At 35.1% G+C, this 14,035-nt stretch overlaps 1 protein-coding gene across 1 annotated transcript in view; it reads left to right on the top strand.

Annotated features, from left to right (window-relative positions):
• The window catches only part of KCNQ1 (potassium voltage-gated channel subfamily Q member 1), a 476,140-nt gene that overhangs the window by 34,724 nt on the left and 427,381 nt on the right, over positions 1-14,035 (top strand). The window contains exons 3-5 of the mRNA XM_071733362.1: positions 711-837; positions 6,747-6,825; positions 9,629-9,725. Coding sequence (XP_071589463.1) covers positions 711-837; positions 6,747-6,825; positions 9,629-9,725 — 303 coding nt within the window. The remainder of the gene's footprint in view (positions 1-710; positions 838-6,746; positions 6,826-9,628; positions 9,726-14,035) is intronic.

Below are 14,035 nucleotides of genomic sequence, written 5' to 3'. Positions count from 1 at the left end.
CTGCTGTCTACAGCTTCCTCAAGAGGGGCAGCAGAGGGGGAGATGGTGACCATTGGTGAGCAGTGATGGAACGTGAGGAAATGGAATGAAGCTGCATCAGGGTTCACATTGGGAAAATATTAATTTCTGGTCAGTCACTGGAATGGGATGACCAGGAAGCACCAAGCTTAACAGAGTGCAAGGAACATCTGGATGATTCTTAGTCATATGGTTTAGTTTTAGGTAGTCCTGTGAGGAGCAGTGATTAAAGTTATGAGTTCCTTCCAGTTTGATATATTTTGTGATTTTATTATTCTGTTTTCAATATAAAAAAAATTGACATTAAACCTTCTTGCTTTGTACTTATAAATTCTGTTTCATGGTCTAGAAATTGCTAGTTTTGGGAATTATATGCCTATAGCCTCTTTTCATTTTTTAAAGTTTAAACTTTGAAAATAGACCAAAGTAGAAGAATATTGTGTTTTTACCTGTGATAAACTGATGGACTGGAGCTTAATCTATCCTTTTATTCATGGAAATCACATTCCCTATGACACACTGGCTGACATATGCCTATAAAAAGTGAATTGAAATGCACAGTTTTTTATTGCACCTTTCATCTCAACAATCTTTTGGTATTAGTCATGGGAATAAATTAGATGTGCAAAAATAAATTAGATATTTATCTTTCAATGAAAAAAAATGATATTTTGTTCTTTTTATTCTGACAGGAAATAGTTCTGGTTGTATTTTTTGGTGCTGAATATGTGGTCCGATTATGGTCTGCAGGCTGCAGGAGTAAGTATGTTGGCTTCCAGGGAAGACTACGATTTGCCAGAAAGCCAATATCAATTATTGGTAAGATTTCTTTTTGCCTTTACTTTCCTATTATCATCTGTTTAAGGTCAAGATGTCAACTGCTGCAGAGACCATTGCTATTCTCAGCTGTCTCTGTCATTCTACCATTTATCTGCTATGCAATCGTTTCTTCTTCTGGATTGCTAGAACTGAACCTTTAAAATACAGCCATGAGATAGAGGCAGACATCAGCTTAAGAGAGGCAAAATTTTAAAGTGAAGAAATCTTTACTAAATCGACTTGTGTAATTGGAGAAAATTTACAAGATTTTGAACACAATAATTTTTCCTTAGGTCTGCTGTGGAAAGCAAACACAAAGGTGAGTATAAATTGGGAAAAACATGGAAACGTGTGAACTATAACTCAGGAAAAAGTCCCTTGGATAGAACTAAAATTAAGCAATTTTAGATGGTTTGAGGCACCATTATCTGTAGCATCTCTGGAGTAGCAGAGAGTTTAGGAGGAGAGGGGAATAGTAGAACCTATGAGGGAGTAGAGCAATGGAGGAGTAGAACAATGAGGGATTAATTAAAGGTGAAGTTCAGACAAAATTGTAGTAGACCATAAAGCTGGCGTTTCTATTTAAAACCTCTGTTTTCATATAAACTCCAGTAAAGCTGTGAATTCTTTCTTACTCAAACATTCACTCATTGAGTTTTAAATAAAGAAAAGTGGAAGAGGTGAAAAGGGGAGAAAATGAGCTGATGTTTCCTTAACCATTTGTGACTTCATGAAACTCCGTGCAAAAACTCACTAAACAACATATTCTATTCTACATCTGGATGGTGGGTAGTGAATAATGTTATGAGATATTGTACTCAGTTATGGGTTATTGACAAAGAAGTGTTTCATTACATACAAATTCTTCAGCTGCTTCTAGAGCTGATCTTGTTTCATGATCCATGAAGCCTATAGGTAACTTTTTTTTCCTTTTAATTACATTCTTGACTTCTCTTTCAATTACAGAATGCTTCTTAGTTAGGTATATTAAAGTACACAGGTGCAGAAGAAAATCTGGCAGTCCCATTAAGCTTGATGGTGATTCTGTGTACTTGTGTTGTGCAACTACCACAATAAATGTTAATGTTTGTATAGACCTTGGAGAAGAAACAGTGGTTTTTGTTAAGAAAACCTAACAGTGACTACAGCTGGTTGTGCATTCAAAGGTATCACTACTTTTTTACATTGAGAACTCCCCCAAGAATACAAAATATTTAAAGTCAAGATTTGTTTTTACTCATCAGTTACATATGGAACTGTGTCTACACTAATCCAAATAGCTAAACTTGGGAAATACATTTGCTGTGAATGGTAGAATCATACTAACTCAACCTATCATTTTCAAATCAACAAGAGTAAAATACAAACATTAGGAAAATAAATTAAACTATTAAACAGAATGTAAAAAATCAGGTATTCATTTGAATTTGGCATGAATACAAAAGTATTTTAAAATTGGAAAACATACTTGAAATATCCGAGAGGTTTTGAACTTCTTTCGTTAACAATTTTGAACTTTAATTCCTCTTATTCTCTTTTCCTTTTTTCCCCTTGCTAATTGTAAAGAAAAATTATTTGGGTGCATATTACCAGAAAGAGATGCAAAAGTGAAGTTTACTTTTTACACTCTTTTATAAACTTGTTTAATATTATTGCATTCCATGCAGCATAAAACAGCATGTTAACATGCAACTTCTATAACTGGGAAAAGAAGATATTAACAAAGGACAACCAATTTCTTGAATGTTCTTTCAAAATTTTATCTAAAATGAAAAATTATTATTTATCTTTTAATTTTTAAATTATTATTATTTCTTAGGTAGATGTTCTAAAGTCGACCTAGGTTTTCTCATCTTTGTAGACAGGTTATAGGTGATTACATGTAAGTGAGAAAAGATAATCCTGTAAATAAAGAACTTGTCAGGAGACATAGACTGAATTAATTCCCAGCATAGCAAGAATCCCTAGAAAATTCTCTGTTTCTTCATTCCCTAGTTCACAACAGGAAGATATTTAAAGAGAGTGTGGTGCTCACGTACTACAGCAGCAGCAGTGATAGTGATACCTTTCCCAAACACTGATTTAACAATTCCATTTCTCCTGAGTTCAGCAGGGTTAGGTTAGGAGCTAAAAATGTCTGAAAATCCCAGCCTAACTAGGCTTTTATGAAAGGAAGGTAGCAAGCACAGGCAAAATCAAGAGTTCATCCTTTCACAACCTCTTGTATCCTCCTGTTGTTGCAGAAAATGTCCCAAAGAAAGAAATGTCATTATGTGCCGAAGCTTCTGCCTAACTAAGTAGTATTTAACTGGAAAGCTTTTTAAATATATACTAAAAATGGTAGCTGTTTGGAATTTCTCAAGAATTTCTCAAGAATGTAAGCCATGGACAGTAGCGAGCAGTGGATTAGATTTTCAAATCTTTGTAGTACATATGCTAAATTGTAAGAAATGTGATACTTATGTCAGTCTATCATCTACATATGTAGTGCAAATATTGTATAGAAGATGTTATGTCATTTTTGTCTCTCCACAACTCATCTGCATCCACCGACACGTTTGCAAACATGTAAATCAGTAGAATACCTTGAGAAGGATACCTATGTATCGTTTATAAATTACTGAAAATCAACTTTTAAAATTGCCAAGGCTTCCTGCCACTTCCCTTTTTAAAAACTAATGTAAGTACTAATATAACGCTGATCTAAATACTAATGGCCATTAGGCTTGGAAAAGTTATCTAAACAGATGTTGGCTCTTTATCCTGGTGTTTTCCATGCCACGCGTGTGCTTCAGTTTGAGTGCTGTGGAGATATTTCATGTAAAACCCTTATGCTGTTTCTGAAAAAGGCAATTCTGATGATTTCTTATGGAAAAGCACTAGCGCTTCCACACTTTGAAGCAGATACTTGAAATTTAATCAGAAAATAGCTTTTTGACTGACTGGCTAACAAGCTTTTGAAAAATTTGGTAGCTAGTTTATGTTTAAAACATCCTGATAGAGAATACACTTACATTCTTCAAAGTTTCAGTCTGCAGTGACCCTACTCAATTCAAGTTTCAGGTTTCACCAAGCAGCAGTACTGGAGATGGAAGGGGAAAAATCTGTTAATTTTGGTTTGATAGTGCCCTTTCTGAAACTATCCAGGACACAGGAAAGGGAAAATATCAGGCTTGAATTCTGAGATGAAGCCGGGTAGCAGGAATGGACTGGGAAATACAGGTTCAGTATGACAGGAAGATGATCAGGGGATGCTTATGGAAGGGTCTGAGAGAAAAGCAAATATAAAGATGGACAAGCAAGGAGGAGGTTGAAGAAAAAAAAAAAGTAGGTGCTCAAAACACATGGGATGAAAAAGTAGTAGTGTAAGGGCAGAAGGATATGCTGAAGACCTCAAGTGTACAATAGGACCATTTGAACCAGTAAACTGGGATAAGTATGAGAAGCCTGAAGATTGGGAACTGGCATGAAAACTAGGAGCAGAGAAGTAGAGAAAAAAGAAAAGTTTTTTTGGTGAAAGAAATAAAATATCTCTACAATGTAGAAGACGCTTTCAGAAATGTGGAAAGTACAAATGATAAATATACATTAGTGTCACTAGCTGATTGAAACTAATTTTCCAAAAGTGTCAGTCTTTTTCTTATTCAGTGCTGGTCATCAAATGGGTATGTATATATCTCATCATTTAGTAAGGTCATCAAAAGTATCATTTGGCTATGGGCAAAGGTCTGTATTATGATGTGAGGGGAAGAAAAACCTCCCTAAATTCTGAATGTTCACCAGTTGTTTTCACAAATTTATGTTCATATAGGTACATGATAATGTAACAGCATAATAAATTTGGAAGGTTCTCTGAAGTTAAGATTATCCAAAATAGAAGCTCTTTCTTTAGCCTTAGCTTATCCCTCCCTATATTTATTTTCATTTCCATAAACATACAATTATTACTCTACAGTCTTTAAACTGATTGAGTGCTATTCTTTGTAGAGGAATCCTGCTTTTAGAGCAAAAATTGGACTAACACTGCAAATTAATCCAAGTCAGAGAGTGAAGAATACTGTTAATTGTAGAACTGCTGCAATATTCATTGCAGGAACTACATGGTTGTGAATGAGGCAGGAGAATGCTGGAAGGAGAGGAAAAAAAGGTTTCTTTTGTTGCAGGCAACTGTTGTTGCCTCTGAAGTTGGATCCTCTCCTACATCTTGCGTAGGCATCACAGGGAAACTCTCTGGCAATCATTTAAATCAGTTTTCACAAGTGTGCCTCATTTTCTAGATGTCCAAATGAAGACTTTGAAGTCAGGTTACAGAGGTTCTGAGTTCTCACAGCTGCAAGTGAAGTCAGCAGGCACTGTTTTTCTTGAAGTGCTATTTAACATCAAGTGCTCTGAAGAATAAAGTACTGACTGTTTAAAACTGGCAAGGAAAATTTACCAAAATTTTTCATCATTCTCTCTACATTTGCAGCCCACTTATAGTACTATCCATTATTTTCTGGTTAGAATTTGAAAGGGCAGCATTTAAAAGCTCTAAAGAGGAATACCAGAGAAATGCCCATAAGGAAAATGGAAAAAAATGTCTTCTGAGAATGACATTAGAATAGGGTTCAATAATTGAAGCAACAAACCTGTTTAATAAAACAGAATAAGAGAAAATAAGGGATATTGGAATTGTGAACACAATCCATGAATTGCACTGTATAATGCTAGAACTGTGTAAACTGTGTAGTTGAGAAAAGAAATTGAACTCTGGAAACAATTATTTTTTTATCCAATTAAAGACTGCATCAAAAAGTAAACCAACAACTCTGTTGACTTTCAGGCAACCTTTGTTCTGACAGTTCCCTAATCTTTTAAAACTTGGCTCTACATCTTTAAGATAATTTTTAAAGTAAATGTATGTGTGTATATGTGTATGATAATTAGCTTTATGCATTCCAGTACTGATTGAAGCAATATAGATCTTACTTGGTCTTGCATATCAAGAGCCTTGAGTGAAAATGTGGATTTATTGCTAGGGTGTAAAGATCTGTTAGGATCTTTAAAATTTCCATTATTTAAGTAATCATGGATGAAAATGTAGTAATTGTTTTTTTGATGTCAAACTGTTACATAAGCTTACTGCCCACCAAGTTTCAGATAACCTAATTACTTTTTTTAAAAGTGCTCTCCACAGTCTGTATTTGTGTGTTTTCAGTGCTGAGAGCTAACGTCATATTTTGTTTCTTCTTCTTTTTTCTGTTTTCCTTCCTTCCTTCCTTCCTTCCTTCCTTCCTTCCTTCCTTCCTTCCTTCCTTCCTTCCTTCCTTCCTTCCTTCCTTCCTTCCTTCCTTCCTTCCTTCCTTCCTTCCTTCCTTCCTTCCTTCCTTCCTTCCTTCCTTCCTTCCTTCCTTCCTTCCTTCCTTCCTTCCTTCCTTCCTTCTTTCCTTCCTTCCTTCCTTCCTTCCTTCCTTCCTTCCTTCCTTCCTTCCTTCCTTCCTTCCTTCCTTCCTTCCTTCCTTCCTTCCTTCCTTCCTTCCTTCCTTCCTTCCTTCCTTCCTTCCTTCCTTCCTTCCTTCCTTCCTTCCTTCCTTCCTTCCTTCCTTCCTTCCTTCCTTCCTTCCTTCCTTCCTTCCTTCCTCTTCCTCTTCCTCTTCCTCTTCCTCTTCCTCTTCCTCTCTTCCTTCCTTCCTCCCTTCCTCTCTTCCACTCTTCCTCTCTCTTCCTCTATCTTCCTCTCTTCTTCTCTTCCTCTCTTCTTCTCCTCTTCTTCCTCTCTTCTCCCTCTCTTCCTCTCTTCTTCCTCTCTTCATCCCTTCTTCCTCTCTTGTCCTTTGCTCTCTTTCTCTCTCTCTCTCCTTATCTCTTTCTCTTTCTCTTTCTTTCTCTTTTTTTCCTCTTTCTTCCTCTTTCTTTCCATCTTTCAACAGATCTCATTGTGGTAGTAGCCTCAATTATTGTTCTGAGCATAGGATCTAATGGACAAGTGTTTGCCACTTCTGCAATAAGGTATGTTTTTCTAGTGACTCTAGCTCTTCACAAGTGCAGAGCTATATTACATGTATATCTAATTTCCCAACTTCCAAATTAGATGTATGTGTAATTTTCCTCATATAGGAAGTTATTACAGTAAACACTGGACAGTGGAAGTCTGTGGGTTTATTGCACTTGGTCACTGGCTGGAAAACAAGAGAAACAAGGTATAAGAAGAATGTGGGAATGCTGCATCCAAGAGGAAAAAAACTTAAGAAACATAATGTCCTCTATATAAAACATCAAACAGCTCTCTTTCTGAGACAAAAGAGTATTTCAGAACGTTGGTTTCTTTAAGGTTAACCAGACAACACTTGGTACTTTTGGAGTACGAGTAATTATTTTGTTTAAAGAGTAATTAGACTTTCATGGATTTGTTTGTCACAAGTAACTCATACTATGCATGAACCAGTAACATTTGATATTTACAGTGTTTGTTCAGCTTGCATCAAGTACTGCAAGCTTGTTTTGGGAAGTGGGTAAATAGAAGAAAGGAATGATAAGCAGTGTAGGTGTATTTTTCACTCCTTCAAACTTGCAAGATATGCTCCATGTTCTGTTACAAGCCTCTGAGTTCCAATGAAGTCTCATCGCTGGGAAATAAGAATGTAGGGTACTGTCTAAACTGTGTAGCTGTGAAGAAAAACACTGGAGGGAACTATATGTATAAAATATTTTTAAGGTAACTATTACCATAGAATATTATTTCTAACATGATGATAAATACTCACACAGGCAGAATGAATGTGATTTATCAGTTCATACAGAAGAAGAAAGTGAATGTGAAAATTCTAAAGATTTTGTTTAATTGAACTAGAACTGTAGGAAGAAGCCTGAATGGAAAGGCCTGCTGTATTTTCCTATGTGAACCCAGCTGGCTTTGGGCTCAATGCAGACTGTCCTTGTGTTAAATTATACAGTCACTGTCCACAGCTCAAAATGATTTCTGCCAGAGAATCTTAACCCACATGTCTCTATTGTTCCTGTTGCTCCACTGAAAAGCCATCTGGGTCAAGCAAATATTAGTCCCATCAGTTTTCCTCAGAACTGTGATGTCAGGGGCTGTTTTTGAATTAAGAATAAATGGATCCCATATTCTTTGCTTTTGTTTTTTGGAAGTTATAATATAATGGGCCTCTTTGGACCCCCCTTAAATCCCATCCATCCCCTAAAACATGGGTGCTCGTGTGTTAGGTTGCTTTCTTGTCAGATGAATTTGCAAGCTGCAGACCTCTCAGGTACAACAGGATGATATTTTCATCCCTGCAGCAACCAGTGAGACTCCCAGCCTTCCATCCTTACTGTTTTAAGTTCACCAAACTGATAAAAATGGTCTTCCAATCATTTTCTTCTCTCTTTTCAGAGGAAGTGGTTTGTGCATGTTCAGAGACTCTGTGGCTGCAGCATCCTGTTCACTATCTTGTTTTAAAAATCTTTTTTAGTAAAAGTGCTGGCTTATAACATCCATGTTGTCACTTGCCAGTAACATAAGCTGTAACCATCTCAGGTACAACAGAGACAGGAAAGTCAAGAACTGCCACTAGGTCAAGGCATTGAGTGCTGGGTCTAATGTTTGTACAGGAGAGATTTATGTAACTCTCTCCCCTACTTACATGAGCAACCAGTGAACTATTACATTATTTAAATCTGTTGGCCCTCATGCATTTGGTAGTCTTGTAATTCTTCTGGTACTTGTGTTTTAACTAACATGTTTGAAGTTGATATTTTTAAGTTTCCAGATAATTAAAACTATTATTCCAATGGCATATCAAAGAAATATCAAAATGTGATGTTCATATACCCAGTAACTGATATGTGATTTGATAGTCAGGATTATTGGGTGCTTTCCAAAAAAATGAAAAGCATTTGATTGTTTGACTGTCAGCTGTGAAAGCTCAGCAAACCTGCTTTCTGAATAAAGGAAAACTTGAGACTTTCAGAATACAGTATGAGTTCCCAGTGACTGAGTATGGTACCGTGGTGAGTTTACTTCATTGGTGTAACCCAGAAAAATGCATCAATGGTAAAATAAAAAAAAAAATTAATAAAAACTAAATAAAAAAACAAGAACAATAAGAAAAATTTAAGGATAGCTAAAAGGAGCTAAAAATACTTTTAATGGAATTTTTTCAGATAGATGAATTCCTCCCTTCCTGCTGTTTACTGTTTTGTTTCAGCAATATTAAGATGATTGTAGGCCAAGTTCACTGTCAAAGGGTGACTACAATGAAATATTTCCATTGAATAAAATTCTGCTGAAGAACCATATGATAATTATTTTTCTTTAGTTGAAAATATTTGGAGTTTTAAATTCAGTTATTGTCCTAAAATCACATAGGACTGTATCTGTTTCCAGTTAGATGATTTCTGTAACTAACACAAAGATGACTTTGGTAATACCATGCTTGAGTCACATTGGGCTTTTAGCTCATATTTATGTTAGCAAAGCTTGAAGCATTGGGTTGTTTTGGAAAGAATGCACTGAATCATAATCAGGTAAAATACATATGCTTCTTTTGAGTTTGAAAACATATATTTTATTTTTCTCTTAAGTAATTATTGCCCTAGTCAACATTTCTGAATATAATGTACTATAATGAAATGACTAATGCATCTAAACAAACTGTCTGCTGAGGTGCCTCAAACCTCAGATGCAATCCTAGTCAGGGGCAATGCTACTTAATATTGCAATAAGTTAGTGAACGTAGTCAACTGTGTATCAATAGATCAGTATTGTTCTCAATCATTACTTTTATTTAATGTCCTATTTTTCTTACAGGGGGATCCGGTTTCTCCAGATACTTCGCATGCTTCATGTAGATAGACAGGGTGGCACCTGGCGACTCTTGGGATCAGTTGTTTTCTTACATCGTCAGGTACCAGACCTTTAAAGATACTCAGCATTTTGGTTACTTTACTATGTTGTTTTCATGGACTCCAAATTGTAGACTGATTTAAAAGAACAGTTAACTGTTGCAAGAGGAAAAATACTTTAAGAGTCCATCATGCCTTACTTTCTACTTTTAAAATGGGAACATTATTCTTTACTTTGAGTCAGTGTCTAACAGGGTATAAGCATCAGTATTTTTATGGAAAACAACTGTTGTACTCTTTGATGTTGTCCTTTAATATACTTTATTAAATGCAGTTATGTGTGCTGCCTTTCATATTGGAAATATTGTCCACTGTCTTCTCAGATGATGCATTCCTAGCTGCTTTCTGTGGAAAAACAAATATTAATCAAAAAGCCTTGGTAGAACAAGCCAATTATTTAAATAATTCTATTTTCTCTGCCCAAAGGAATTTTCTAAATCATCCTATAAATAAAAATACTATGTTATTGTAATGTACAAGAAAAGTTACCTTTTCAGTGGTGTAGTCACAGAGGTTAACTCAGCTATAAATAGAAATATGTCCATTAAAGCTTTCAAACAGTTATCCTGGGAAAAAGTTCATCAAGAAGGAAAAGCTTAAATATTTCAGTGAAGAATTTTAAAGTTTTAGAGTTGAAAGCTTCTTTATAGGGCTTCACAGAAACTCTTAATGAAAAGCCCACTTAGCTTTATGACCATAATAAAAAACTTTTCTCAACAGCTTAAATCTTGGGTTATCATACCATACTATGGAGGGCTAATACTCTGCTATGATCCTTTACATCAGGTTAGTAAAGGTGGCTCTTTAATCTGCTTTTTATAAGTGCAAATTTGTTATACAGATATTGAAAAAACGTATGCACACAGGCATTGTTTCATTTGATATTAATTTCATGTTGAGAAAACTCAAATTAAAGAAAACTAAATATAGAAAACTGTTGTTCCAGGACAGAGAATAGGAAGTGCTTAATCCAAAAGATTAATACAATATGAATAGTTATTTTTCTTCACTTAATTTTTTTTTCTCCAGTATTATAGGAAAATTTATGTCATGATGACTGTGGAGCATTGATGCACACTGAAGTGCTCCAGTATAAAGCCCACTTTCATCCTGTACAACAGGATGATTTTAAAGCTCCCAAGTCTGTGTGGTCTTCATTTATTATGGTCACATTGCCTGGATATTTAGTTGGGGCATAGCTGGTATCCACACAAGCTTTCTCAGCATTTGCTAACCTTTACTGACAGAGGTGTCTGAGAGAACTTTTTCCTGTAGGTGTTCAGAGTTCTAGTCATGAATCTGGAAATACTATCTCCAAAATACAACTCTTAAATCTCAAATGTCACAAACATAAATAAGCTCAGTGATTTAAAAGGAAAAAAAAATACCCCTGGAGAAGTGAGTTTATGAATAAACGCACCTGAAGTTCTACTGACCCAAAGACACGATTATGATGATATATAAAACTCTACAGGTCTGTAGTGCTTGTTAAAGCAGATCACCCACTAACACATTAATAAAAAAAATAATCAAACACACAGTTCTGTATTGACATTGGACAAGTGTAGTTGAAATCCTAGCATGGTACCAAACGGAAGGAAAAATGGAACCTTTATTTCTGACCAGTCTCTTAAAGGAATTTTTGTTTTATAAAAAGCAAAACAAAAACACCTCTGCTGCTTTTTCTTTACAGGCAGAGTACAAGGTCCTCATTTATTTGTTGAGTTTGGTACTCTTTCAGAAAAATGGGACACTGAACCCTTAACAATGTGAGAAAATAAATTCAAATTTTTGTAACCTTTGAAAACAACAAGCACTTGGACATCTTTGGGTCCAGAAGAGCTTACTAAAGTTGTCCCCAGTGATTTCCATGTGTTTTGGAATTTTACATATAGCTGTGTTAGCTCACTCAGGCTCGCTTTGGCTGGGACGTTCTATTTTCAGCAGGTTGAGCTTATACAAGCATTTCTCGCCAAAAGCAACAAAACATGAGTCAATATCCCATGTGGTGATGGAAAGACATGGAAAAGTCATGCAGCTTTACTGAAAAACTGAGTTAGCCAATCCAGCTCTAGCATGTAAGCCTCTCAATTAGTTTTACCTATTCCTTACCTTGTTTTGTGAGGTCTTACAGTGCCTTGAGGAGGGAGTTACTGATGAGTTGTGGAGTTGAAGCTTGCTTGCTTGTTTTTTTCCAAAGTGTTGAATTTTATTTTGTGTGGTGTCTACTGTAACTGAAAATATAAGTTTAAAAAAACATGTTCACTCAAGTCTCTCAATATTCAAATTTACCTTTGTACATATTTTTTTTTGTTCTTTTTCGTGTTTCTTTTTCGTGTTTCTTTTTCGTGTGTGTATGTCGAAGTCATTGCTGAAAACAGTCATTTGAATTAGGCAGCACTCTTTATTCTTAGGCTTTTATATTAAAAATCATATAAATATGAACTTTTATGGCCTGATTCCTGCCAAATGCTCCAAGATTTGAGATCACATATCAATTAATGCTATTTGGTAGACACCCCTCTATCCATATTTCCTGAAGCACATATTTTTTTTAAAATTTTCTTCACTCCCTCTTGATTTAAGTATGTATTAGATTGCTGTCATTGCTCTTAATAATCTAATATAGGCATGTAGAATTTTATCTCTGTATACATATGTAATATGGAGTGACATTTAGAATAAGTCGAAAGCATTTGCATCTGGGCTTTATTTAACAAGAGTTCATTCCTTCTAAAATAAGACGAGAGCTGAGAGGTGGTAGTTGGGAAATAACCTGAGTAGTTCTCTTGATATTTCAAACTTGGAAGGATCTCATAAGACTGTACATAAGACTTCTGAAAAAGAATATTTTGTTTCCTGTTTCACAGAAAGCCAGCACTTAACACAGAAGTATTCCAGTTGTCATCCACTCTCTAATTCTGTCCTCTAAGACAAAGCTAAAAGCAAGCAGTGACGGCCATTCCTCAAATATCTTAAAATCTATTAGTTTCTGAGATGTAAGCAACATGTCAAGAGTAACTAAAATATTTCTGTTGATGAGGAAGGAAGTCACAAATCTACTAGAGATAAAAGCAGAGTATTTTCTTTGTAATCAGAGAACAAGAATTAGTCTCCATTTCTGTTGTAGTTTTCTATGGATCACTGAACTTAGTCTCAGGTGCTTAATAGTTTCACTGTGCATTGAAATAATATTGTGTAGACAACCCAGGAAGTCATGAAAAATCAGAAAAATGCAAATAGTCTACTACACATGTAAACACAAGGAACTTTTCAGAGCAATTAAGTCATATTTACAAGTACACACCGTACCATGCCATTATCCTTAGAGAAAAGACATGAGAACAGAATGGTGACTGGCATAGAAATCTAAACTACTGAAACTTTGTTTTATCTCCACTTTCAGCTGCCTTGTTTAGCAAACAGGCCTGCCAAAATAAAGGCTTAGATTAGGAGGCTTGCCATGGGCAAAACTGAATGCTATCAAAATTCATTATTCAGGTCATTATTAAATGATTAGAGAAAAAACACCTACTTTGCTTTCTGCTAACATTGCTTAAAATAAATAATCTGAAGGAAGTTTGATGATAAAACCTGAACCTCCCCTCACAAGTGGTTTAAGAAACATGTGTAGAACATTACAGAAAATCTACAAAAAAACTAATGCATTTTATAAGTACAGGCAATCCTTCTTAGACGGGTTTTAGTTTTAAATTTATCTTATGGGAATTTTTAGTTCCTTTATGGTGTCAATCCAAGGAAAGAAAAACAACTCTTTCAAGAATTTAAGGAATATGCCAATGAAGATGTAGTACTACAATGTTTCATAATAAAGGTGACTAAATATATGTAAAGAAAATAAAAGAATAATATATGTTAACTATTGAAGCACTATGAACTTGAAGTAATTAAAATAAGTTATTTCCCCCCATAACTAGATAGTGGATTTTCTTGAAGGATAGCCAGTTTATTGCTTAGATATGATGATAATCATGACATTGTTGTTGTTTCTTAACTGTTATTTTAGCACTCTTCATAAAGTGCATTTCTAAATCTGTTTTACTATTTTCAAAGTTTAATAATATTTGGTATTTTGACTGAAGAGTTAAATGGAATGGTTCCTATTCACAAGAGATAAAATAGCAGAGAAGGTCCTACCCCACATTCAGCTGTCCAAATGATTTTGTATAAATGATTTCTTCTTCAATTCTTTATTCACACATGGATAGAAAAAAAGTCACTGAACTACCTCTTTTACTGGAAATAAATTTCATACCCAAAAGACAATGTATTAATTTTTCTAACGTGATGC

Source organism: Heliangelus exortis, chromosome 1 (genome assembly GCF_036169615.1).
Source record: "Heliangelus exortis chromosome 1, bHelExo1.hap1, whole genome shotgun sequence".
Classification (NCBI taxonomy): domain Eukaryota; kingdom Metazoa; phylum Chordata; class Aves; order Apodiformes; family Trochilidae; genus Heliangelus; species Heliangelus exortis.
The sequence above is the reverse complement of the archived record's forward strand: the minus strand, read 5'-3'. Positions and strand labels throughout refer to the sequence as shown.